Source organism: Schistocerca piceifrons, chromosome 3, assembly GCF_021461385.2.
Source record: "Schistocerca piceifrons isolate TAMUIC-IGC-003096 chromosome 3, iqSchPice1.1, whole genome shotgun sequence".
NCBI classification, from domain to species: domain Eukaryota; kingdom Metazoa; phylum Arthropoda; class Insecta; order Orthoptera; family Acrididae; genus Schistocerca; species Schistocerca piceifrons.
In genome coordinates this window covers 489844271-489870021 of record NC_060140.1, presented here as the reverse complement: position 1 = coordinate 489870021, position 25751 = coordinate 489844271, and the positions used below count along the sequence as shown (strand labels likewise).

Below are 25751 nucleotides of genomic sequence, written 5' to 3'. Positions count from 1 at the left end.
CTAGATAAACTGAGATTTTATGGAACTGATGGCATAGCCAACCAATAGATAATGTCACATACATGGTCCAATCACTTTGACATGTGGAAAAACCATTCACAGTTGGCAGGAGGCAGCACTAGCAGTGGATGGTATATAAGGCACGTCAGGGAGGACATGGAAAAAAGTGTAGTCATTGTTGTGATATGAAAACAGAGTGATTTACTTGATATCCAAACAGGCATGATCTCTGGCTTACAGGCCAAGGGTGGGAGCATTTCTGAAATGGCAAAGTTTGTAGTCTGCCTGTGTGCTGCCAGGGTTAAAGTATACCACGCACAGCAAAATGGTGCTATCCAAAACTCATGCTGAGGCAACTGTGGTGTACCATGACAGGGGTGAATGACAGCTACGGAGATGTATACAGGAGAATAGATGAACAACTGTTGAGCAACTGACTATCCAGATGAACCAAGGGGCTACCAAAATTGTTTCCTCAATGACTGTTCAGTAAAAGTTGCTGCAAATAATTGCTGTGAATGGGTTTCCGCAGCAGGTGACTGGTTCATGGGCCCATGCTGACTGCTGTTCATTGGTGACAAAAACTGGAATTTGTACACCAATAACACAACAAGGCCCCCCATAGGGGGCCATTTGAGACAAATCACATTTTATGCTCCATCAGAAAGATGGTCGTTGGCATGTGTGTCATGAAACGTCAGAAAGCAAACACCCAGCAACAGTCATCAGAAGTGTCCAATCTGGAGGGCATTCCCTGCATGATCTCATCATTCTGGAAGGCACAATGGATCAGTTTAAGTATGCATCTATCCTTGGGAATATCCCAATCAAGAATCCATGATACAATCTCAGTCAGGCTGTTCACACTAGGGAACCTCATCTGAGAAACCTAAGGCAGCTGGTCACAGCACTGGAGTTGCATGGCTCCACATCCCTGTTGGTATCTTCCAGAACCTCACTGACTCTCTTCCTGCACGTCTCATAGTGGTCTACACTGCAAAACATGGTTATTCAGGCTTTTGACAGGTGGTCACGTTAATGTGACTGAACAGTGTATAAACAAAAGAATGCAGGATACTGTACTTAGTAATTCAACCAGTTAAACAGGGGAGATTCCTCTGACTGGGGAGAAATTGCATAAGAAGTTCCCCAAGGCACAGTCATAGTTCAGCTATTGTTCCTCATACAGTATTTTACCGACTATAAGACACACATTTTTCTTCAAAAAATTGCCTCCAAAATTCAGGTGCATCTCATACTCAAAATTAATATAAAAATGTCCAGTGTTTGATTTAAAATACCTGCCAGTCTTAAAAATGGCTATGTATTCAAGGCCACAGGAAACCTGTCTCTATGTGGTAATATTGGATTCAACTGACAAGCAGCAGTGTACCAATGCTACCAACATGAGTTGTGGAGACTCACATGTCTCCCTCCTGCCCCACAATCACAAACCCAGAACACTGTCTTGCCTATGATATATTGCAGACTATAGTTCCACTGAAATTGAAATAACAGTGATTTGTGTTATCAGTAACAGTACAATATTTTTGTTAATAGTTATAAATTGAAAGTAAAGGCATATGCAGATGAACATCAAAACAGATCAGCTGAGCAGCATTTTGGCCCTCCACCAACAAGAAAAACCATTCATGATTGGTCGGCTAGTAAAGGAGGACTGAAAAAAATGAGCATTACTTAAAGTGCAAATAGAGGACTGAATGCAAAATGACCAAAACTAGAAGATGATGTATTGAAATAGATTCAAAGACACCAACAAAATGGCATTGGAATTAGTACAAAAATGATTCAAATACATGTGTGTAAGCTAGCACTACAGTGGAACTTAACAGACTTTAGGGGTGGAGTAGTTGGTGCTACAAGTTTATGAAGTGTCATGGACTTAGCATGTGAACCAAAATCAAAATATCTCAAAGAATGTCACAAGAGTATGAAAAGAAAGTATTATTTCTCCATTGCTTTATTATTCAACATCAAAAGAAAACCAGTGTGGAACTAAGCTAAATAGCGAATATGGTTGAAACTTGTCTGACATTTGATGTGCCAAGTGACAAAACTGTTGCCATGAAAGGTGCTAAAACTGTGCTTATAAAAACTAGTGGATATAAAAAACTACACTGTTGTCCTTTCATGTTGTGCTGATGGAACTAAACTTAATCCAATAATCTTTTTCGAAGCACAAAACAATGCCAAAACTTTCTGAGATACTACCAGGTGGTGTTGTTCACATACATGACAAGGGTTTTGTGGCCAAAGCTGGTATGAAATTATGCATTAACAGAGTGTGGGAGAGAATGAAAGGTGCTTTATTGAAGAGGAGTTCTCTTCTTGTACTATATCAGTTTAGTAGTCATTTGAAAAATTCTGTGAAAGAGAAACTGAGACAGGGAAATACAGAGCTTGCTGTTATTCTGGGAGCACTTACTTCACAATTGCAATGACCTACAATCAAACAAAAGAAGGTAAAAAAGGTAAAGGTGAAAGGTAAAAAAATAAAAAAGTCAAAAATTGTTTTCAAAAACTGATTCAGAAAATGATTGTTTTTGTTGTTCTACTATCAAACAAGTGTGTCAGTGGATAAAACAGTTGTGGTCTAGAGTGACAAAAGACATTATTGTTAAATCTTTCAAGAAGTGTGGCATAAGCAATGCTCTCAATAGCAGTAAAGCCCATCTTACAAATAAAGAGGACAATGATGATGATGATGATGAAGAGGAAGAGGTAGAACAACAAGAAGACAAAGACAAAGTAGAAGAAGAATGTTGAGATGACAATTTTCAGAGATTTTTAATGTCAATTTGGTTTTACCAACTAAGAATTTTTTTAGTGCAGCTTCAATCTAATAATAAAAATGGTAAAAATTTTATTTAAAAAAAATGCTTAAAATTAAGGCGTGTCTTATGGGCCATAATGTTTTATAGTCCATAAAATATGGCATATGCAAACAATCTTCCATCTAATATACAACAAACAGCATTAGTTCTTTTTGCAGATGCCACTAGTGCTGTAATTAATCAAAGCATAATTGCAGAAACATAAGAAATGAAAAAAATGCTCTTAACAGTGTCATTTACTGGTTTTCTGTGAATGGTCTCAGTTTTACAAGGACACGACATATTCAGTTTTGCACATCTAGAGGTAAGTGTAACACACAGAGAGGAAGTAATAAATAGGATAGACACTTCAGAAATTTTAGGTGTCCATACTGATGAGAATTTAAATTGGAAAAAGCACATTTTAGAACTCCTAAAACAACTTAGTTCAGCCACATTTGCACTTAGAACCATTACAAATCTTGGAGAGAGACAAATCATTAAGTTGATATATTGTGCGTATTTTCATTCAATGATGTCATATGGAATAATGTTTTGAGAAAACTCATCTTTAAGAAAGAAAGTCTTCATTGCTAAAAAACATACTATAAGAATAATATGTGGTGCTCTCACATGATCATCTTGTAGACATCTTTTTAAAGAGTTTGGCATTCTGACTATTGCATCCCTGTATATTCATTCCCTCATGAAGTTTGTTGTAAATAATCCACTCATTTCAAAAGGAACAATGATGCACATAATTACAATACTAGAGGGAAAAATTACATTCATAACTCCACTTTAAGTTGTCTTTAGCACGGAAAGGTGATGACAATACTGCAGCTAAAATTTTTGATCAGTTACCCAAAGATGTAAAATGTCTGACAGATGAAAATAAAAATTTGAAAACAAACTGAAAAAGTTTTTATTCTGTAGAAGCAATTTTACTGTTGTAATGTGTAAAAGGAATTACTAACTCAGGTCTGTATATTTAATAATAATAATAATAATAATAATAATAATAATAATAATAATGATTATGATTATGATGATGATGATAAAAAAGAAAACCTTATAAATGTTCAGCACGTAACCATATTTACAAATTAATTTGTGATGAGAATGTAAAATGATTCATTCCACATTATTACAATTTATCGTTCAGATGATCCATACATCATGAAAGTAACTAAGAATCCCATATTTTCTTGCATAAATCACAGTCCTGTGGCATTCAAAGCTGGAAAACTTTCCAGACAATAGTTGAGCTACCAAGTCTGCTATGAGATAAAGATCAAATGAGACTGCATTAATAAACATATATTTTCTACAAATAGCTTTTGTTTGCCAAAACCTCTTCTAACCACCATTCAACTGCACTTTTATACTGGCTAGCTTTATCTCAAACAAGAAAACAGGTAGACATCAAATTCTTTCTGCTATTTCAGTTTAATGTCACAATCACAGTGGATACAATTTCTCTTGAAACCCTCGGCTTCTACTGAATGCAGACTTGAAACTCCTGATAATCATTTCACACCACATGAATTTTCTGCTTCCTAACATGGCACTGTAGCACCAGCTTTCTAAGAGAACATGATGCCAATCCTAAGTGGCCCATTCAGCACGTTGTTGGGCCCATCTGTACTGTGCTGCATGGTTGCAAAGATGGACCTCGCCATGGACGTCAGGAATGAAGTTGCGCATCATGCAGCCCATTGCGCACAGTTTGAGTCAACATGATGTCCTGTGGCTGCACAAAAAGCATTATTCAACATGGTGGCATTGTTGTCAGGGTTCCTCTGAGCCATAATCTGCAGGTAGTGGTCATGCACCTCAGTAGTAACCCTTGGGCGGTCTGAGTGAGGCATATTATTGACAGTTCCTATCTCTCTGTATCTCATCCATGTCTGAACAATATCGCTTTGGTTCAGTTCAAAACGTCTGGACACTTTCCTTGTTGAGAGCCCTTCCTGGCACAAAGTAACAATGCAGACACGATCAAACTGTGGTATTGACTGTTTAGGCATGTTTGAACTACAGACAACATGAGCTGTATACCTCCTTCCTTGTGGAATGACTGTAACTGATTGACTGTCAGACCCCCTTTGTCTAATAGGCGCTGCTCATGCATCATTGTTTACATCTTTGGGCAGGATTAGTGACATCTCTGAACACTCAAATGGACTGTGTCTGTGATACAATATCTGCAGTCAACGTATATCTTCGGGAGTTCTGGGAATGAGGGTGCTGCAAAGCTTTTTTTGATGTGTGTACATGGATCAACTGGTGATGTCAGAGGATCACATGGAAAATGGAATGATGCACTGTCGCCTTCAGCAATGAAAGTGGATTCTGCCTGCATGCAAGTGATGGTCATTTGCATGTACAGCATAGATCTGGTGAGGGCTGACTTGTAGAGTGCGTTTGTTCAAGACACACTGTCACCCGGGATGGTCTGGGGTGTGAAAAGCTACAACTATTATTAACCTTTGGTGCTTCTGGAAGAGGATGCTAATGAGAGCTTGGTATGTGCAGAATGCTGTTAGACCCATTCTTCTGCTGTTCTTGCAACAAGAAGGTGATGTGCTATTCCAACAGGATAATACTCATCCATACACTGCCCATGAATCTCAACATGCTCTGCAAGATATGCAGCAACTTACCTGGTCAGCACAATCTCTGGACTTGTATCTTGTCGAGCTTGTATGGGATTTGATGGGATGAGAAGTGACACATGTGATTTGTCAACCAACAACACTTGCAGAATTACATTAATAGGTTAACCAGGCATGGCATACTGTATGCCAGCACAGTATTCACCGTCTGTATGATCAACTGGATGCCAGAGTAAGTGCCTGCATTGCCACCTGTGGAGGCTGCACCACATACTAATTCTGGTGTTTCAGCATGGGTCAATACCTGGTACCTCAGAAGCACTTGGGATATTGATCTGTAAATATCATCATTTCATGTACTTCACATGCAACATTGCAGCAATAACTCTTGAGTGAATTGTGTAATCTATCCTTCCCTCAGATCATTTGTTGATTTCTCTGTCTTTATGATTAACTATTAAGCTTTGGGAGGAGTAGGATTTACAATAAACTTTATACTTATCTTCTTTTCTTATAGTTGGCTCCAGTTCTTCGGTCTAGTATCTGATTCTTGAAGCTGAAATTTTTGACAATATGGGTTCTCATGGTTCCAATTGACATAATAAATTTTTAAGTAAGCAAGTATGTAATTTCTGTTTTCATGTTACTTTTATTCTCCCACATTTTTCTATATCACACTGTCTTTACAATTTCCACTTCAACAAAGCCTAAAATTACAATGTTATTCCCAAAAATAAAAACACATCCAATCACATCGGAGGGGTGCCCACTACCCCTCCACACTGCAGTATTATAAATTTTCTTGACAAATGTTTTTATATTAATTTCTATTATTATTTTATAAATGAATCCAGAAATAAATGTAATAAATTGCACTAAATTGCGTAATTAATAATAGAAATTTTAAGTGTACCAAATATTTCGTAATTTCAAATGTTCCTAAAAGAAAATAATTTCAACTGTACATTGAAAGCTAGTACACATCAACTGTAATAACAAAAATAAAGTAACTTCTTTTTACAGATTTTAGCTTGAATTACACCACACTGTGTACGAGATCATGTGAAATTCTTTTAGAAAAACAGCTGACATAACCTGTTTAAAAAGTCAAAAATATTTTTGGTATCGACTATTTCTGTTGAGGAAAAATAACACTTTACAATTGGAAACCTCTAAAAGGGTGTATTAATTTTTTTCTGATGGTGTATATTAGCTACCTGGAAGTAATACATAGTTAGAACATGAACTGTTACAAAAGCTTATTTGAAAAATGCTGGTGAGAAAATTATAATGTTATTCACCATATTCTTTATGTAGATGAACAACAGCTATCTCTTCACATTACACTTATGTTCCTGTTATCATCTGCATATTTTACTGTTATATACCTCAATAGCTTACTCACTGGCTCCCCTCCTGCCATCTAAATTTCTATAGGGACACAGGACAGAGCACAAATATAATGATTTGGATTACAGTCATAGAAATATGTCTGATTGTGAATACAGTCTCACATAGTTATATAAATGTGTGATGAAATGGTAGACAGAATCTTTAGATATGATAAGTGAGCCCAGCTGTTCTGAAACACAAGTCAACAGAAACCACTATATCAGGTAAGTCATACTACCAAAACTGGTACCCTATCTTCAGAGCACTCCTGAAGGATACCAACAGAGTAATTAATGCTTGGCTATGTGTTGCAAGAGATAGTCAAAATTTATTTTCTGCATAAAACATACTACTTATTTCCCAGATGCTTATTTACAAAAGGCTCTCTCTTATTGCAACATGTGGAACCTTCACCAAATACTGTTTAATTTTGTTTTATTGATTTGTAATGTAATCATTTCTTTGTATCACTATAGGTTACATCCAGACTAAATTCCATTCCCTCTAATGATTCCTTTATGGTGCTAATATTATTAATAAGTAACAAACAAGAAATGTATAATGAGAGCACAGGGGAATGAATGAATTGTAGTGAATTCCAAGACATAATAATTATCTCTTGAAAGTGTAAGGGAATGTGTGCAGATTGGCAATTAAATCACCAGTAGTATGTGGTTCAGAATGTTGGCAACTGGAAAATCACAAGTAGCGCTGTACAAACAAAGATCTTTTAATAGGGTGAAGGAGACAATGGAAAATGACATATTAAGTATGAATAATAACATTTGAACTTTAATATGAGATCATTCACAGTAAAACTTCAAGTTTTTCACTCCCTCTCCACAAACAAATCACCTGAATATCAAGAATGATGAACATTAAAATTGATGTGATCAGCTTTAAAGAGAAACCAGAAAATGTGATTACAGGCTGTCTCTGCGCAAAGATAAATGCTTCAGAAATAATACTAACTTATGGGAAAGCCACAAAATATTAAGTTCATTGAGCCAGTTACAGAATTGTAGTACATAAGTCAAATCTAACAGTTCCAATCAAAGACGTACACATTTAAGCAAAAATGAAAAATTTGCTAAATAGTTCTAAGAAACATCAGAAAACTGAAGAATTATGAAATGCAAAAATGAATATCTATGAAAGTAAATTACTCACATATAATGAAGTTCATCTGGCTTGTTCTTCAGTATGTATAAAATGACACTGTGGAGAGTGATCATAAAGTTACTCAAACAGGACAGAAAGAAAAAAATATCACTGATGGAATAAACATAGAAACAAATGAATAATTAGATTCATCTAGTAGTGACAGCAGCATACAAAGTTACATAAAACATAAGTAGATGGGAGGACAGGAGAAGACCAGTTATTAAAAAGAGAACAGAGAAAAATATTAGTGTTTTCATGTAGTGCCATAATGTAGCAATAAGAATAATGGTTGGGTGAGCAGAGCTCCCACATTGTTCGTTAACATCTGTCTCATTAGAAATTGCTAGTACTCAAATTTTCACTGGTACAGTAACTTGGATTACACTTGTGCCAGTAGGCAAAGTAAAATGTTCATAAAGCTTTGTCTCTATTTGAATAGTTCCTGAGATTAGCACTTGGGAATGTTCCCAAATTTTCTTCTGTTTCTTGTTCCTTAATTAACACTATAAGCAAAAATATAATGGTGTTAGATCTGAAGATCTTTGTGGCCAGATAACACAACTACCAAGAGCTATCAACAGTCAAAGAAGGTGTGAAATAGATGTTGGCCTCACACTTGAGGTGGAATATAAAGGAGATCCGCTACAGTGGAAGTACCTTGCATGACATGTGACCAGTGAAATGTCCCCTAGTTGTTGAACCAACACATTTTGTAGAAAAACAAATAATTGTGTCCTGTCATTCATTGCTCCAAAATAATAAGGCCTACTGAACATGTGTCCAATCATGATGATGATGATGATGATGATGATGATGATATTTTGTTTCTGGGGCACTGAACTATGCAGTTATCAGTGCCCATACAAATTTCCAACCTTTGCTCAGTCCAATCTCACCACTTTTATGAATGATGATGAAATGATGAGGACAGCACAAACACCCAGTCATCTCAAGGCAGGTGAGTGTCCAATCATGGCATCTATACACTTACATCTTTGATATCAATGGATGATGACACATTGTCGGCAGAGGCCGTGGGCATCACTGGTTTAGTGGCTCTGCCACAAGTAGCAGTAATTATGCCATGAGACCACCAACCACACGAGTTAGCCACCTGGTGAACTACAATGATGGTAATTTTTCAACATAACCCTGCTTTAGATCATTGTCAAATATAAGTGCTACAGCTGATGAAGCCCTGTGATACCAGTAACTCAAGCTTTTTGTGATACCTTTTGAATCAGAACATTTAACACAATTCAACTGTTTGGAATATGTCACCCAACAAGTGGACATTCCTTGTGTATTTAATATATAATATAATGCTTATAAATATGTATAAAAAGTGTGTTTAGTGTTTAAAACACAATTTAGCTATAAATAAATGCTACAATTATCAAAACAGTATAACTTTACTTGCAGTTATATTTAGATTGCTGAAAGAAAGGAAGTTAATATCAAAAATAATTTTCTATAAGGAACTGAGAAGGTTACCATTTTTCTGTATTACTTTTAATACTAAGCAGGAATACATGGGCTTGTACACACATTTCATCTGGAAATACCAGCATTTTAATAACTTGTGTGTCAGTTGTATAGTTAGTTATGAATGCAATATCATTTCAGCCTCCTGAAGAATTACAAGAAGTTCTGCTGTCGCTCAGTTACCTTCCATCTGCCGAACGCCTAACTGTTGTTTTGCTGAAGGCCAGAAATCTTTTCCTACCTCCAGATAAGGACACTGTTGGTAATATACTAAAATTTTCCAACCTGTTAAAAATTAATAAAAATTCAGTTGTTTTTCATAATCCATACACAGTCATTATGTCCTATTTTTCCCCTTTGTTACTGATCTAGCAAACTATAGCACAAGGGACTGTCTTCTCAAGTATCAGGTTTGTAGTAAAGAAACTGAAAGGTGCAAATGTTAACTTAGCAAAGTAATGTATCGTGGTCACTCTGAATGTAGATAATGATAATAGTTGAGTTCTGGTTTGTAACACCATTTTCAAGTGACAATATTAAGAAAAGGGAAGTCGCTGCTCACCATATAGCAGAGATGCTGAGTCGCAGATAGGCCAACAAAATGACTGTCACGATTAAAGCTTTTGGTCATAAAGGCCTTAGGCCTTCATCAACAATAGATACACACACACACACACACACACACACACACACACACACACACACACACATACATATGCAAATGCAACTCACACGCGAATGCAGACCCAGGCAACTGAAACCACACTGCAAGCAGCAGCACCAGTGCATGATGGGATTGGCAACTGAGTTGGGGTAAAGAGGAGGCTGGGGTGGGGAGGGGGAGCGATAGTGTGGTGGGGGTGGCTGACAGTGAAGTGCGGCAGGTTAGATGGAGGGCAGGGGAGAGATGATGAGAGGTGGGGGCAGAGTGGGGGGGAGGGGGAGAGGAGAAGTGGAAAAGGGGAGAAATAGAAAGACTGGTGTGGTGGTGGAATGATGGATGTGTAGTGCTGGAATGGGAACAGGGAAGTGACTGGATGGATGAGGACAGTGACTAATGGCGGTTGTGGGCAGGAGGGTTATGAGAATGTAGAATGTATTGTAGGGAAAATTCCCACCTGCGCAATTCAGAAAAGCTGGTGTTGGTGGGAAGCATCCATATGGCACAGACTGTGAAGCAGTCATTTAAATGAAGGATATCATGTTTGGCAGTGTTTTCAGCAACAGGATGGTCCAGTTGTTTCTTGGCCAAAGTTTATCGGTGGCCATTCATGTGGACAGACGGCTTGTTGGTTGTCATGCCTACATAGAATGCTGCACTGCAATTGCAGCTTAGCTTGTAGACCACATGACTGGTTTCACAGGTAGCCCTACCTTTGATGGGATAGGTGATGTTAGTGACCGGATTGGAGTTGGTGGTGGTGGGAGGATGTACGGGACAGGTCTTGCATCTAGGTCTATTACAGGGAGGATGGACGAGTATATTGTGCAGATTCAGAGGATGGCGGATGGGAGGTTCAAAATGGCTCTGAGCACTATGGGACTTAACATCTATGGTCATCAGTCCCCTAGAACTTTGAACTACTTAAACCTAACTAACCTAAGGACAGCACACAACACCCAGTCATCGGATGGGAGGGGTGGGAAGGATAGTGAGAAGGACATTTCTTATTTCAGGGCCTGACAAGAGATAATCTAAACCCTTGCGGAGAATGCAATTCATTTGTTCCAGTCCTGGGTGATACTGAGCTGGACAGTGGGACTTTGGGAGGTGGCGGGGGACTGGAAAGATAACACACGGGAGATTTGTTTTTGTACAAGGTTGGGAGGATAATTAATAATTAACTATGTCTCACTGAAGCCTTCACTGACCGTAATTATCTTCATGACCTTGTACAAAAGCAAATCTTCCATGCTTTGTAGGCTTAGGTACCCATCTATATATAACAGAGGACATGATAATTTCTTGTAACAGTATTTACATGACTGAGAAAATGTATTTACAGTTAACATTTACAACTTAATAAAAATTTGGATACACAGTTTGGTTCATAAATGAGTACTGACATGTTTTGTATAAATCAAATTGCTGCAAACACATATTTTTGATACAAAATTTAGTAAACTGATAATTCAAAACAACTGAGGAAGAAAATTTCTACATTAAATTTAATGAAACAATTATGTTCTTGGCTAATATATTCAATGAGTCTTAATTTGAGTCCTACAATTATATAACTGTTGTTTCTGTAGCAAATAATTCAGAACTGTGATTTTGAGTACTGCTGGAATTTGAAGGCAATTTTATGAAAAATAAAGAGACTTTGAAATCCAGCAGCATCTATCCCCTGAATGCAAAGCAAAGAAACAATCTGTATGCTGCACAACAATTAAAAAGAAGTATAGCTCACTCCAACTTAAATCTATGATAAACACTCAAAAATGATGCACCATGAAGGAATTATCCAAAAGGAAGGAACAGAAATTGGTAGTGATGCACGTGTACAGACAAATAAATACAGTTTCACAAAAATTATATTTTTTATTCAAGATAAACAGCTTCACAAGCTGAGCAAGAAAATAATGTGTTAGTTCACTTTTGGCCCTTATGCAAGCAGTTATTCAGCTTGGTATTAATTGACAGCGTTGTTGGGTGTCCTACTGGGGGATATCATGCCAAATTCTGTCTAACTGGCATGTTAGATCATCAAAATCCCAAGCTGGTTGGAGAGCTCTGCCCATAATGCTCCAAACATTTTCAATTGGAGAAAGGTCCAGTGATGTTGCTGGCCAAGGTATGATTTGGCGAGCACAAAGACAAGCAGAAGAAACTCTGGTTATGTGCAGGTGGGCATTTTGTTGCTGAAATGTAAATTCAGGATGACTTTCCAACAAAACGTCAATGTACCTCTATGCTGTAAGTGTGCAAAGGATGCCAACCAAATGGGTCCTGCTGTGAAAACAAGAAAAAAAATTGTACCCTGACATGGATGGAAGGAGCAAGGTTCCATGGTGGTGAATAAAAACGCGTAAAAATACATAAATAATGTAAAACTATGGCCGAAAAAATTCGTAGAAATACACCCAAAAACGTGGGAAAAAACATGAAAGTAATGATATGGATGAAGTAAGGCAAAACAAGATGAAATCTGAGGGAGTAGGCTGACATTGGAAGGCAAAAACCAACTGAAATTGGTGTGAAGACACAATGAGACCAAAGATAAAACAAAGAACCTTACATCCATGGAAAGAATTGCAATCCACAACCAAAAACTTGATCCCAACCTTATAATCCCATCTGCTGACAAAGGCTCCACCACTGTTGTTTTGGACCCTAATGATTACCTGGTAGAAGGGCACTAGCATCTGTCAGATTCATCCACACCCTTCCACAGTGACCCCATTCCAGCAAGATGTCCAGTCTCTCCTCAAATCCTTAGCCTCATCCCAGAACCTCTCCCCTGAGTCCATCACTCTCCTCGCCCCTACCACTTTCCACACTCCTACCTTCTAGATGCTTCCTAAAGTCCATAAGTGCAACCACCCATGAAGTCCCATTGTGGCCAGTTATTGTGCCCCCACTGGGAGAATCTCTGCTCTCATAGAGCAACACCTTTAGTCCATTACCTTCACATTACCCTCCTATATAAAAGATACTGACCATTTCCTCCACTTACTCTCCACAGTTCCTGTTCCTTTACCACATGGTGCCCTGCTCATCACTACTGATGCCACCTCCCTATGCACTAACATCCCTAATGCCCATGGCCTTACCACTATGGAACACTACCCTTCCCAACACCCAATGAATTCCAAATCTACAACCTCCTTCCTAGTTGCCATGACCAACTATATCCTCATCCACAATTACTTCTCCTTTGAAGGCATTACCTACGAAAACCCAGGGTATGGTTATGGGCACATCCTATGCCTACCTATTTGTGGGCCATCTAGAGGAATCCTTCCTAAACACCCAGAATTCCAAATCCCTCACCTGGTTCAGATTCACTGATGACATCTTTGTGATCTAGATCGAGAGTGAGGACACCTCCACATTCCTCCAGAACCTCAAAACCTTCTCCTCCATTTGCTTCACCTGGTTCTATTCAGCCCAACAGGCCACCTTCCTCAATGTTGACCTCCACCTCAAATATGACTACACTAGTGCCTCTGTCCATATCAAACCACCAACTAGCAGTATACCTCCACGTTGACAGCTGCCACCCATTCCATACCAAGAAGTCCCTTCCACATGGCCTAATCATCCATGCTGTCACATCTGTAGTTATGAACAGCCCTCGCAAAATATACTGAGGGTCTCACTGAGGCCTTCATAGACTGTAATTGCTATCTAGCATTGTACAAAAACATGTCTTCTGCACCATATCTTTTGTCACCACCGATTCCCAATTCCCACCATCTGGCCACAGAGGAGCATTCCCCTTGTGACTCAGTACCACCCAGGACTGGAGCAGCTGAATTACATTCTCCACCAGGGTTTCAGTTATCTCTCATCATGTCCTGGAACGAGAAATGTCCTACTCACTATCCTTTCCACCCTTCCATAGTGGTATTCCACCACCCATCAAACCTACACAATGTGCTTGTCCCTCTCTACACAATCCCTCCTCCCAACCCCTTTGCCTTATGGCTCATATCCCTATAATAGACCTGGGTGCAAGACCTCTCTGATGCATCCTCCCACCACCACCTACTTCAGTCTGGTAACAGACATCACCTATCCCATCAAAGGCAGGGCTATCTATGAAACCAGCCACGTGATTTACTAGCTAAGTTGCAACCACTGTGCTACGTTTTACATGGGCATGACAACCAACAGGCTTTCAGTCTGCATGAATGGCCACCTACAAACTGTGGCCAAGGAACAGCTGGACCACACTGCTGCTGAGCATGGTGCCCAAAATGACATTCCTCATTTCAGTGACTGCTTCACAGTCTGTGCCATCTGGATCCTTCCCACCAACACCAGCTTTTATGAACTGTGCAGGCAGGTAGTCTCCCTGCAAATATATCCTAGATTCTCATAACCCTCCTGACCTTAACCTTCATTAGTTATGGTCCTTCCCCATCTAGCCCCATCCCTATTCCCATTCCAGCACTACACACAGCCTTCTAATCCACCAACGCACTGTTAGTCCTTTTACTTCTCTCCTTTTTCACTACTCCTCCCTCCTCCTCCACCCTCCACCTAACCTCCCGACTGCACCTAGCTGCCTACCCTCTCTCCACTTCATCCCTTGACACTCCCACAATAATTTTGGAAAGAGATAACAATAATTTTGGAATAAAATTTCTTACATTTGCATATGATTTTGTTATACTATCTGCTGTAACAGCCAGGATGGCCAGCTTAAGAATTTCTGCAGTATAAAAACAAGACTTTTACAAATGTTGAAGATGCACCTTAATTTCTGAAAACAGATATCTGCCAAATTAAATGTGTAAAAGAGTTTAAATATCTTGGAGAGATAATCCAAGAAAATGTTTTGGAAACAGTTGTTATAGTGGAAAGGATACACGAAATGGGAAGGACATATGGCACAACTAAAAACTTTTACAATGAAAAATACCTGTCTGACTTGTCCTATATTCAATATACTATTTAGGTATGTGATGAATCAAGAAGGACCAAATAAATGATATGAAAATGAAATTAAATCAACGTCTCAGAAGTAATATGAAAAAGAAGGCTGGTATCTTAAAGATATTTGTATGAAATGCAAGGCAGTAGATTAACCAAAAAGATCTTCAAATATTTGAGGGATAAGAAGTCAACAAATTGTATTCACAAAATAAAAGAATATATAGAAAAAAATCATATAAAAGCTGAGAAAACAAATGACAGAGAAGTGCTTGGGAAAGCATATTGAATATGGAAGGAATCCAAGATAGGAGAATAAAAAAAAAAAAAAAATTGGTCTGACATAGTCAGAAGACAGGATGGAAAAAACACAGTGAACAACTGAAAGATTACTGGAGAAAACAAAGAGAATAATGAATTTTCACCAATAATATTTTGCTAGAAAGGGAGGGTAGATTTGGTAGCATAATGCTCATGGTTACCAGATTTTGCAACAATATCCTGGATTAAGTTCCAATGCTTTGAAATGTGTCTCATGAAATGAGAACATAAAATACTGTTGATGGTGGTCTGTCCATCAATGGGGTAGGTTAAGCTTATTAGTCCCTATGGTAGGATTTTAGAGTTGGTAGCCATGATGTGATGAAGCAAGCTGGGATAATTTTAATTCCCCTCTTGTTTTTCCATCTGCCTCCTTAAATTTGTTTTGTTACTTTTAACTATTTACCATTAGTATACATGGATATAGTCTGTATTTTCATAATAGAGAAGGTTGACCCTCAGTTTTAAAGAAGTGAAAGTAATAGACAGTGAAACACAACTGAGCATCTGTCAGCTACATTATTTACAGTAGTCAGTGTCTAAATTACGAACTCCATTTTTCAGCTGATTTAGGAATGCAGTACAACATTGGGGGCAACAAACGAAGAAAAAAAAGCAGGTGGAACCAATACAATGTGCTGGTATTTGATGAATACACTGATTCATTCAACACAGTCAAAGTAAAACAACTGAAATAATTCATAAACTGCTTATGCCAAGTCAAAAACCACTAGCATGCAAAACAGAACAAGAGAGATTAACCAGAATATCCAAGGGCCCAAAGCCATTGTATATAACAGCAAAGTCCTCCAATGTAGTAATCAGAAATGTATTCAAGTCAACATACAATGACAGTTTTCCTTGTTCAGTTCAGGCAATGTTATTAGCTGCTTGATGATCCAAAGTGTGCTTGCATACTCGATGCCTATCCTTATATACTGGCAATGTGCTGTAGTTGAGGGCACTTCTTGATGCATTGCAAGTACCCCCTAATGTGGGCCATGGTGTCTCATGAGTGCCTTTTTATTTAGTTGGCTGAACCCATACACTACACACCAGCCAACAATATCATATGATATTTACACTTTTACTTGATGTACACCTGAATAAAATATAGCACAGCCACTCATCATATTTTGTGTAACTTCTCTCAAAAGAAAAATTTCAGGGAGGTGAAAGGAACAGAAATGTAAATCCATACCTTCAGTAGTTTAGTTATTAACAATTACTTGTATGGAATAATCATCTGCTACATTCTACTTGTTATTTAAATGGTTATAATTGAACATCTCATACAACTGGAGAAAAATAACTACTGGTGTCCTGAAAAAAGTTACAGGTTTTCAGTTTACATTTTTCAACTGTTGCTGATCCACTAATGAATACATTATAGACACATGAGTAACTGATTACTGAGGATGGGATATTTACATTCTACAAGAAGGAAAGCCCATTTAAAATAAGCATTCCAAATTTTTCATGCTAAGGTAGAGAACTACAATCTCCAAATCTTGACTCATACATCTACATATTTTATTAATAATTTTTGTACCAGATTGATGAGTTCCTTCTGTGCACTTGGCAACCAAATCAGATCAATAAAAAAATTATTTATGTTCTATGAACAGTAAATGTGTATGCCTCTGTTCATCTGACAATAATTTCTATTTGGAAAACTACAGGATAACAAATATTGAGCTCAACATCTATATGAATACTGTGCCCATTATTTGATATGGAAATATGGTGGCTACTGACAGTTTACAGTCTGCCAGTGAAATGCATCTAAAGATTCTTCAAGTACTGAAAAAGATTATTAATTAATATATATGCACTGAACTGGAGATGTATTGTCTGTCAACACTTAATTTTGGATATTCATAGAGGAAATGAAAGGGCAGATCCAATGTCAGAAGCTGTTGTGTGCTAACCTGAACACCACAGGGAAATTACTTAAAAGGAACAGATGTATTTTGATGGAAGCAGTCTAATATTGTATTACTTTAGAGGCAACAAGTGGAAAGAGGGAACAAGCTACTTTATTTTTAAAAATGCAGTTAACTCCCAGAGCCTTCATGTTAATAAAATTGTGTTCAATAATTCACTGAATGCTATTTGACAATAGTGAGCTATACACAAGCTAGCAGTGCTGACAGTTTAAGACAATGAGCAGAAAGGATCTTAGGCTTCACAAAACACACAGAGACACTTTTAACAATTTTAAGTAGGTTTATATCGAATTAATTGTTTGTCAAGATTTTAATGCTGATTTTCCGTCAAACAGTACTGATCAAGGACACCTTGAATTTTTGGTATTCAGTCTTGCTTTGGATTATTCGCCACAGTAGAATTGCCTTTGAGGATTGTGGCATCTATACCAAAAACAATATTGGTAATTTGTTCTTACACCCAACTATCTTCAGTGATTTGTGTGTAAAAGCAGCAGTCACTGATTATCTATTAATGCTCAAATGTTGACAGTAAAATATGCTGACCAATTATGTTCAGATCTTCAAAGAAATATATGTATCATAGAATTATAAACAATGTCTTGACTGCACAGCCTAGAAATAAGTTAGGACAAAAATTCTGAGAAGAGATTTGTAAGAAATTGTAGTAGGCTAGAGAGAAAATGTAACTTTCTTAGCATATCTATAGCATTTTGAGTCGTCTTTAAGGTAAAACTGAATAGAAGCAAGGACGAAGAATGGGTGAGTCCTGGAATTAAAATGTCTTGTGTTATGAAGGCAGACCTCTACCCAAATCAAAGGATGATACTACTAAACAAAAATAGTAATGCAAATGAAACTCAGGCCCTAAAAAGTAGATGTGGTATAAATAAGGATACACTGAGATCATTAGTAACCAAATTCAATTATTACCTCCTCACAGTGGCAGCAGATATTGCAGCCACTAACAAACAAGACCAATAAACATTCCTGTTTGAAAATACAAGTCCTAAGTAGAGTACGAAATCCATCACTTCATTAATAAGTAGCAATTCTGATGGCTATGGTGGTGTTTCTAGCAGAATATTCTTGAGCTAAGTTTGTAATCAGTCAACCACAAACTTAAACATGCTGTAGTAATGCACATTTATAAAACTGAAGATAAACCAACTGCCTCTTATTATAACCTCATTTCACTCCTTCTGATCTTTTCAAAAGTTTTTTGTAAAACTGTCGAATGAGAGAACAGTGAATCATTCTTCAGAGGAGGGCTTGTTAACTGTGTCTCATGCTAGTTGTTAACTGTGTCTCATGCTAGAAGCCACACAAGACCTTACACATGAAGTCCTGGAAGAGTTAAAAAAATAACTTGCCAATATGGTAAATCAGACCACATGTTCTTCGGAAGAACATCGCACAGAACATAAATGATGCATTTGTCTTTTGCTACCCATAAAGTGTGCCATTGCTGAGCCATGTATATTCACTGGGCATCTGCTGCTAATTCTTGTTGGGTTTCCATTGCTAAAATGTTTGTGGAGGTAACTGTTAACTGGGACAATGGCTATCAATCCAGTAATACCTGGAATCCAATTATTTATTTATTTTCTCCCACTAGAAGCAACAAAGAACATGGAGGGGTATGGCAAGAGGCAATCCCCTGTACAGCTAATTTTGTGTTTCTGCCATCAAGGGCGCTGCCTGCTGACAGTGGCATTGGTCTTGTAATTGTGATCATGGCACACATGTGAAATGCATACAGTGCACTGATAAATTGTGCAATGGGGATAACTGATGTCTGTCTTTGCGGACTCACCTGAAGATGTCTGGCAGGTGCCCATATGAATATTGTGCATGGTAGTAAACCTCATAGAAAATTCTTGCTGATTAGTTTGTGATTTGCTTGTTGTATAATGGATGATATCTTAGTACTGGCACAACTGTTCTCATCAGATGCTTTACTGTGTAAACAGGAATACAACTACAGAGCAACATAGTTGTGAGTGTTAAACACTATCTCCCACCTCCCCCCAACTCCCCCCCCCCCCCTCCCCAATCCCCCCCAATCCCACCCCACCAACTGCCTTTCGGCCAGTTTCCATCAATTCTACCACTGGGGCCACATATTAGCACAAGCTTCAAAGCCTTCTCAGAATGCATAAAAAACTAATGCACTGTAGATTCTCATCCTATATTAAGGGTTAGAACCATTTCTGTGAATGTCTTACCTCCATTACAGTCAATATTATCAGTAAACACATATGCAGACCATTTGAATTTTGTGTACTGTCTTCACCAGTAGCTACTGACATTTTTAGTCTCGATGCCTTTCCCGATGTTGATTTCCAATTAGAAGATTTAATTAACATTATATTTAACAGTATTCTGTTTCATGATTTGGAAGCTTTATAAACTGTGCAACAAAAAATTGAAACACCCAACAGGGAAGGAAGAAACGAAATGAAACTTCATGTGTGAGTGTGTGGTGTTATTTCAGTGATTACTAAATAGAGACAAATTTACAAAGAATTTGGTAGTTAAGCCCACTTAGTATGATGTTGCTCTTCTATGGCCTGGATGCATGCACTGATTCAGATAGGAAGGATGTCATAAAGCCATTGTACCCTCTCCTGAGACAAACTGGGTCACAGCTTTTGTCACTGGTGCTGGACATCTGGCATACTGGCTCTGGGAAAGAGTTGCCATCTGAGCTGATCACACACTTGTTCTATTGGGGACAGATGTGGGGATCCTGCTAGCCACAGGAGTATCCCATGACCACACAACCAGTTTATACAGACCCATGTGATGTGTAGACAAGAATTGTCCTTTTGAAAAATTGCCCCAGTATACTATTCAAGGGTGTACCAAAAAAAAGAGGGAATTTTTAAAAATGCTGTATACTGTATTTTCAAATTGTTTACAAATCAATCTCATCCTCTTCAAAATGCTCTCCATTACAACTAATACAATTGTCCCACCCGTGCTTATACTGTTCAGAACATTTTTTTTTGTAATTATCTTTAGAAGTGGCTGACAGCTCCTACCTCACTTTTTCCTTGACTGCTCCAATGTTTTCAAATTGATGTCCTGTCATGCCCCTTTTCATGCATGGAAATAAGAAAAAGTCGCACAGAGCCAGGTTGGGCAAGTAAGGTGCATGGGGCAGTGGAACCATGTCACCTTTAGCCAAAAACTGCCTAACAGAGATGGTAGTGTGTGCAGGAGGGTTGTCATGGTGGAAGAAGCGGTCTCCTGTCTGCCACAAATTCGTTGAACTGAGCTCCAAGATAACCCACTAATCTCTGACAGTTGATAATTGTCTGTTGACAGTCTGTGTGCACAAGCTCTCGAATTTTTTCAATATTTTCATCAATTTGGGTAGCTGATAGGCGTTCAGAACAAGTTTTGTCATCAATCAACATGTCACCATTTTTAAATCAAGCAGACCACTTGCACACTTGAGTTTTCCCCATACCGTCATCTTGGTAAGCTGTTTTCAAATTTAAAACAGTTTCAGCATCGTTTTTACTGAGTAGAAAACAAAATTTCATAGCTGCACATATTCACTTAAGCTTTCCATAATAAAAAACAAAACAGCACTAGCAAAAACAATCACTACAGATGAAGAGAAGAAGCCAGGTCAACAACACAGGTTGCACTGAAAAGGTAATCAGTTGCGCAGTACACGCCTAGCAGCAAAATTGCATACTACACAAGGTCCACCCATGGCAATGCTATTCTGGTTTTCTTTTTTGGGTACCCCCTTGTAGCATGAGCCGTAACACACAAAGATGCAGGATGTCTGTAATGTGCCATAGTGCCATCAGAGTCCCTTCTGTCACTATCAACCATGACCTAAATTTATACCTGATGGCTCCACACACTGTAATGCTAGGAGTAACACCACTTTGCCTCTCCAGTACATTGGAGGAATAAGATGTTGTCCCAGGTCACAACCATACTTGTCAACGATGGGTAATAAGGGGTAATGCAAAACTGTGATTCATTTCTGAACACAATGTGTATTATTCATTAGCAGTTCATTCTTCCCAGTCTCAGAAACTCACACATGGGACAGTAATTCTCTATTCCAGCTACTACTAGTCTCTGTAGTCTATGACCTGTCATGTGGGGTAACAGAATGATGGAGGAAGTCCATTATTTGTTCTCATAAGGCAGGCACAGATGTGAAGGAGTTTTGATGTGCTTGGTGCACAATACAGTGATCCTCCTTTGTGGTGGTCAGACATAGTCAACAAGAACCTTTTCAATGAGTATGCTTACACTCACATTCCCATGCAGTCCAACAATGGGCCATCGTCACATTCAAATGTCCCAAAAATCTAGATCATGCAACAGAACTGACCTGGATTTTACAGTCTCATGCTCTGTAGCATTAATCTGGACCTCCTCAAAGCTGAAAGTTTATTACCTAACACACTGTTCTTAACCTCACTGTCACTCATTTTGCAAATAGCTACTGACAATCAAACACAATATCAATTTACCTTTATAAGTTTTTGCATCAGTTGCAGCTGCCATCATATCATCTACCAGAGACATTGTACATATTCCTGCATCATCTCAGCTTGCTATGTTGTTTACATTCAGATGTGCTCCACACTGATTGGCTGCTGTGTTCTGGGGTGTGACATTAGTTAAACTTACATGCTGGCAAGTGGATTCCCTGTTGTCAGCTTCCACTTGAATGTTTTATCCCAACAATCCATACCACTACTAAAAAAATCATTTCTGCTGTTCCTACATTATGCACTGTCTATTATTCACTTTCTATGTTAATTTTAATTGCAGTTCATATGTACTGTCATGCACTATCAGTTTGTGCAACAAACTCTAAGTTCACAGTAACTGTATAACAGATGTATCAAAAAGGACTTGAAAGGTTTGAAAATTCATATTGATTTATTTGTTTAACTTACAGACGTGTTTTTCATGTAATTTTGTAACAAAATACATCAACTTTTCACCTTTTACTTAAACAGCTTCAATATGACTTCCTTTGGTTATGTAGCACACATCCCATCTGAAATCGATTTCTTGCCAAATTCGCCACAGCATGACATGCGTGTCTCATTCGGTTACAAGGTAGTGTCTAAGTCTGAGCTCTGGAGGAGAATCTGGTAAGGTTAGAACAAACACTGCATCCTCAATGAAGCCCCAAAAGGAAAAGCCGTTGTTGTTGTTGCTGTTGTTGTTGTTGTTGTGGTCTTCAGTCCTGAGACTGGTTTGATGCAGCTCTCCGTGCTACTCTATCCTGTGCAAGCTTCTTCATCTCCCAGTACTTACTGCAACCTACATCCTTCTGAATCTGCTTAGTGTATTCATCTCTTGGTCTCCCTCTACGATTTTTAGCCTCCACGCTGCCCTCCAATGCTAAATTTGTGATCCCTTGATGCCTCAGAACATGTCCTACCAACCAGTCCCTTCTTATTGTCAAGTTGTGCCATAAACTCCTCTTCTCTCCTATTCTATTCAATACCTCCTCATTCGTTACATGGTCTACCCGTCTAATCTTCAGCATTCTTCTGTAGCACCACATTTCGAGAGCTTCTATTCTCTTCTTGTCCAAACTATTTATCGTCCATGTTTCACTTCCATACATGGCTACACTCCATACAAATACTTTCAGAAATGACTTCCTGACATTTAAATCTATACTCAATGTTAACAAATTTCTCTTCTTCAGAAATGCTTTCCTTGCCATTGTCAGTCTACATTTTATATCCTCTCTACTTAGACCATTATCAGTTATTTTGCTCCCCAAATAACAAAACCCCTTTACTACTTAATGTGTCTCATTTCTTAATCAAATTCCCTCAGCATCACCCGACTTCATTCGACTACATTCATTTATCCTTGTTCTACTTTTGTTGATGTTCATCTTATATCCTCCTTTCAGACACTTTCCATTCTGATCAACTGCTCTTCCAAGTCCTTTGCTGTCTCTGACAGAATTACAATGTCAGCGGTGAACCTTAAAGTTTTTATTTCTTCTCCATGGAGTTTAATACCTACTCCGAGTTTTTCTTTTGTTTCCTTTCAATTTACAGATTGAATAACATCGGGAAGAGGCTACAACTCTGTCTCACTCCCTTCCCAACCACTGCTTCCCTTTCATGCCCCTCAACTCTTATAACTGCCATATGGTTTCTGTACAAATTATAAATAGCCTTTCACTCCCTGTATTTTACCCCTGCCACCTTCAGAATTTGAAAGAGAGTATTCCAGTCAACATTGTCAAAAGCTTTCTCTACGTCTAGAAATGCTAGAAACGTAGGTTTGCCTTTCCTTAATCTTTTTCCTAAGATAAATCATAAGGTCAGTATTGGCTCACATGTTCCAACATTTCTACGGAATCCAAACTGATCTTCCCCGAGGTCAGCTTCTACCAGTTTTTCCATTCATCTGTAAAGAATTCGTGTTAGTATTTTGCAGCTGTGACTTATTAAACCGATAGTTCGGTAATTTTCACATCTGTCAACACCTGCTTTCTTTGGTATTGGGATTATTATATTCTTCTTGAAGTCCGAGGGTATTTCGCCTGTCTCATACATCTTGCTCACCAGATGGTAGAGTTTTGTCATGACTGGTTCTCCCAAGGCCGTCAGTAGTTCTAATGGAATGTTGTCTACTCTCGGGGCCTTGTTTTGACTCAGGTCTTTCAGTGCTCTGTCAAACTCTTCACGCAGTATCGTATCTCCCATTTCATCTTCATCTACATCCTCTTCCATTTCCATAATATTGTCCTCAAGTACATCGCCCTTGTATAGACCCTCTATATACTCCTTCCACCTTCCTGCTTTCACTTCTTTGCTTAGAACTGGGTTTCCATCTGAGCTCTTGATATACGTACAAATGGTTCTCTTTCCTCCAAAGGTCTCTTTAATTTTCCTGTAGGCAGTATCTATCTTACCCCTAGTGAGATAAGCCTCTACATTCTTATATTTGTCCTCAAGGCATCCCTGCTTAGCCATTTTGCACTAGCTGTCAATCTCATTTTTGAGATGTTTGCATTCCTTTTTGCCTTCTTCGTTTACTGCATTTTTATATTTTCTCCTTTCAAAATTAAATTCAATATTTCTTCTGTTACCCAAGGATTTCTACTAGCCCTTGTCTTTTTACCTACTCGATTGTCTGCTGCCTTCACTACTTCATCCCTCAAAGGTACCCATTCTTCTTCTACTGTATTTCTTTCCCCCATTCCAGCCAATTGTTCCCTTATGCTCTCCCTGTAACTCTGTACAACCTCTGGTTTAGTCAGTTTATCCAGGTCCCATCTCCTTAAATTCCCACCTTTTCACAGTTTCTTCAGTTTTAATCTACAGTTCATAACCAATAGATTGTGGTCAGAGTCCACATCCGCCCCTGGAAATACCTTACAATTTAAAACCTGGTTCCTAAATCTCTGTCTTACCATTATATAATCTATCTGATACCTTCTAGTATCTCCAGGATTCTTCCATGTATACAACCTTCTTTTATGTATCTTGAACCAAGCGTTAGCTATGATTAAGTTATGCTCTGTGCAAAACTCTACCACATGGCTTCCTCTTTCATTTCTTACCTCCAATGCATGTTCACCTCTGTGTTTTCTTCTCTCCCTTTTCCTACTCTCGAATTCCAGTCACCCATGACTATTAAATTTTTGTCTCCCTTCACTACCTGAATAATTTCTTTTATCTCATCATACGTTTCATCTATTTCTTCATCATCTGCAGAGCTAGTTAGCATATAAACTTGTACTACTGTAGTAGGCATGGGCTTCATGTCTATCTTGGCCACAATAATGTGTTCACTATGCTGTTTGTAGTAGCTTACCTGCACTACTATTTTTTTAATCATTATTAAACCCACTCCTGCATTACCCCTATTTGATTTTGTATTTATAACCCTGTATTCACCTGACCAAAAGTCTTGTTCCTCCTGCCACCGAACTTCACTAATTCCCACTATATCTAACTTTAACCTATCCATTTCCCTTTTTAAATTTTCTAACCTACCTGCCCGATTAAGGGATCTGACATTCCACGCTCCCACCTGTAGAATGCCAATTTTCTTTCTCCAGTTTCTAGTTCTAGTACAACAATATTTCAGCCTGTTAGAAAGCTTGTGGATCAAAGAAGAAGTGCAGGCATTTGATTGAAAGTTATGATGGTGATAGACAGCATGATATGCAAACATACCTTTTTCAGCAGCCATATTTAAATCAGGCATCCTGTACTGTTTCTCTTAAAAAACGAATTCATCTTCTTCCTTCTTGCGGATGCTGATGATGCTTTCTTGCGCTTCTTCTTTTGTAGCTGATCTTTTGCGCTGCTTCTCCCAGTGTGATCTATTGAAAACACCAATCTGTACACCACAC

General features: G+C 38.3%; 1 protein-coding gene across 1 annotated transcript in view; it reads left to right on the top strand.

Annotated features, from left to right (window-relative positions):
• LOC124788762 (synaptotagmin-5) overlaps positions 1-25751 on the top strand; it is a gene marked incomplete at its 5' end in the record, with an annotated part of 215669 nt that overhangs the window by 122362 nt on the left and 67556 nt on the right. Inside the window, one exon of the mRNA XM_047256045.1 lies at positions 9635-9755. Within this exon, the coding sequence (XP_047112001.1) occupies positions 9635-9755 (121 nt within the window). The remainder of the gene's footprint in view (positions 1-9634; positions 9756-25751) is intronic.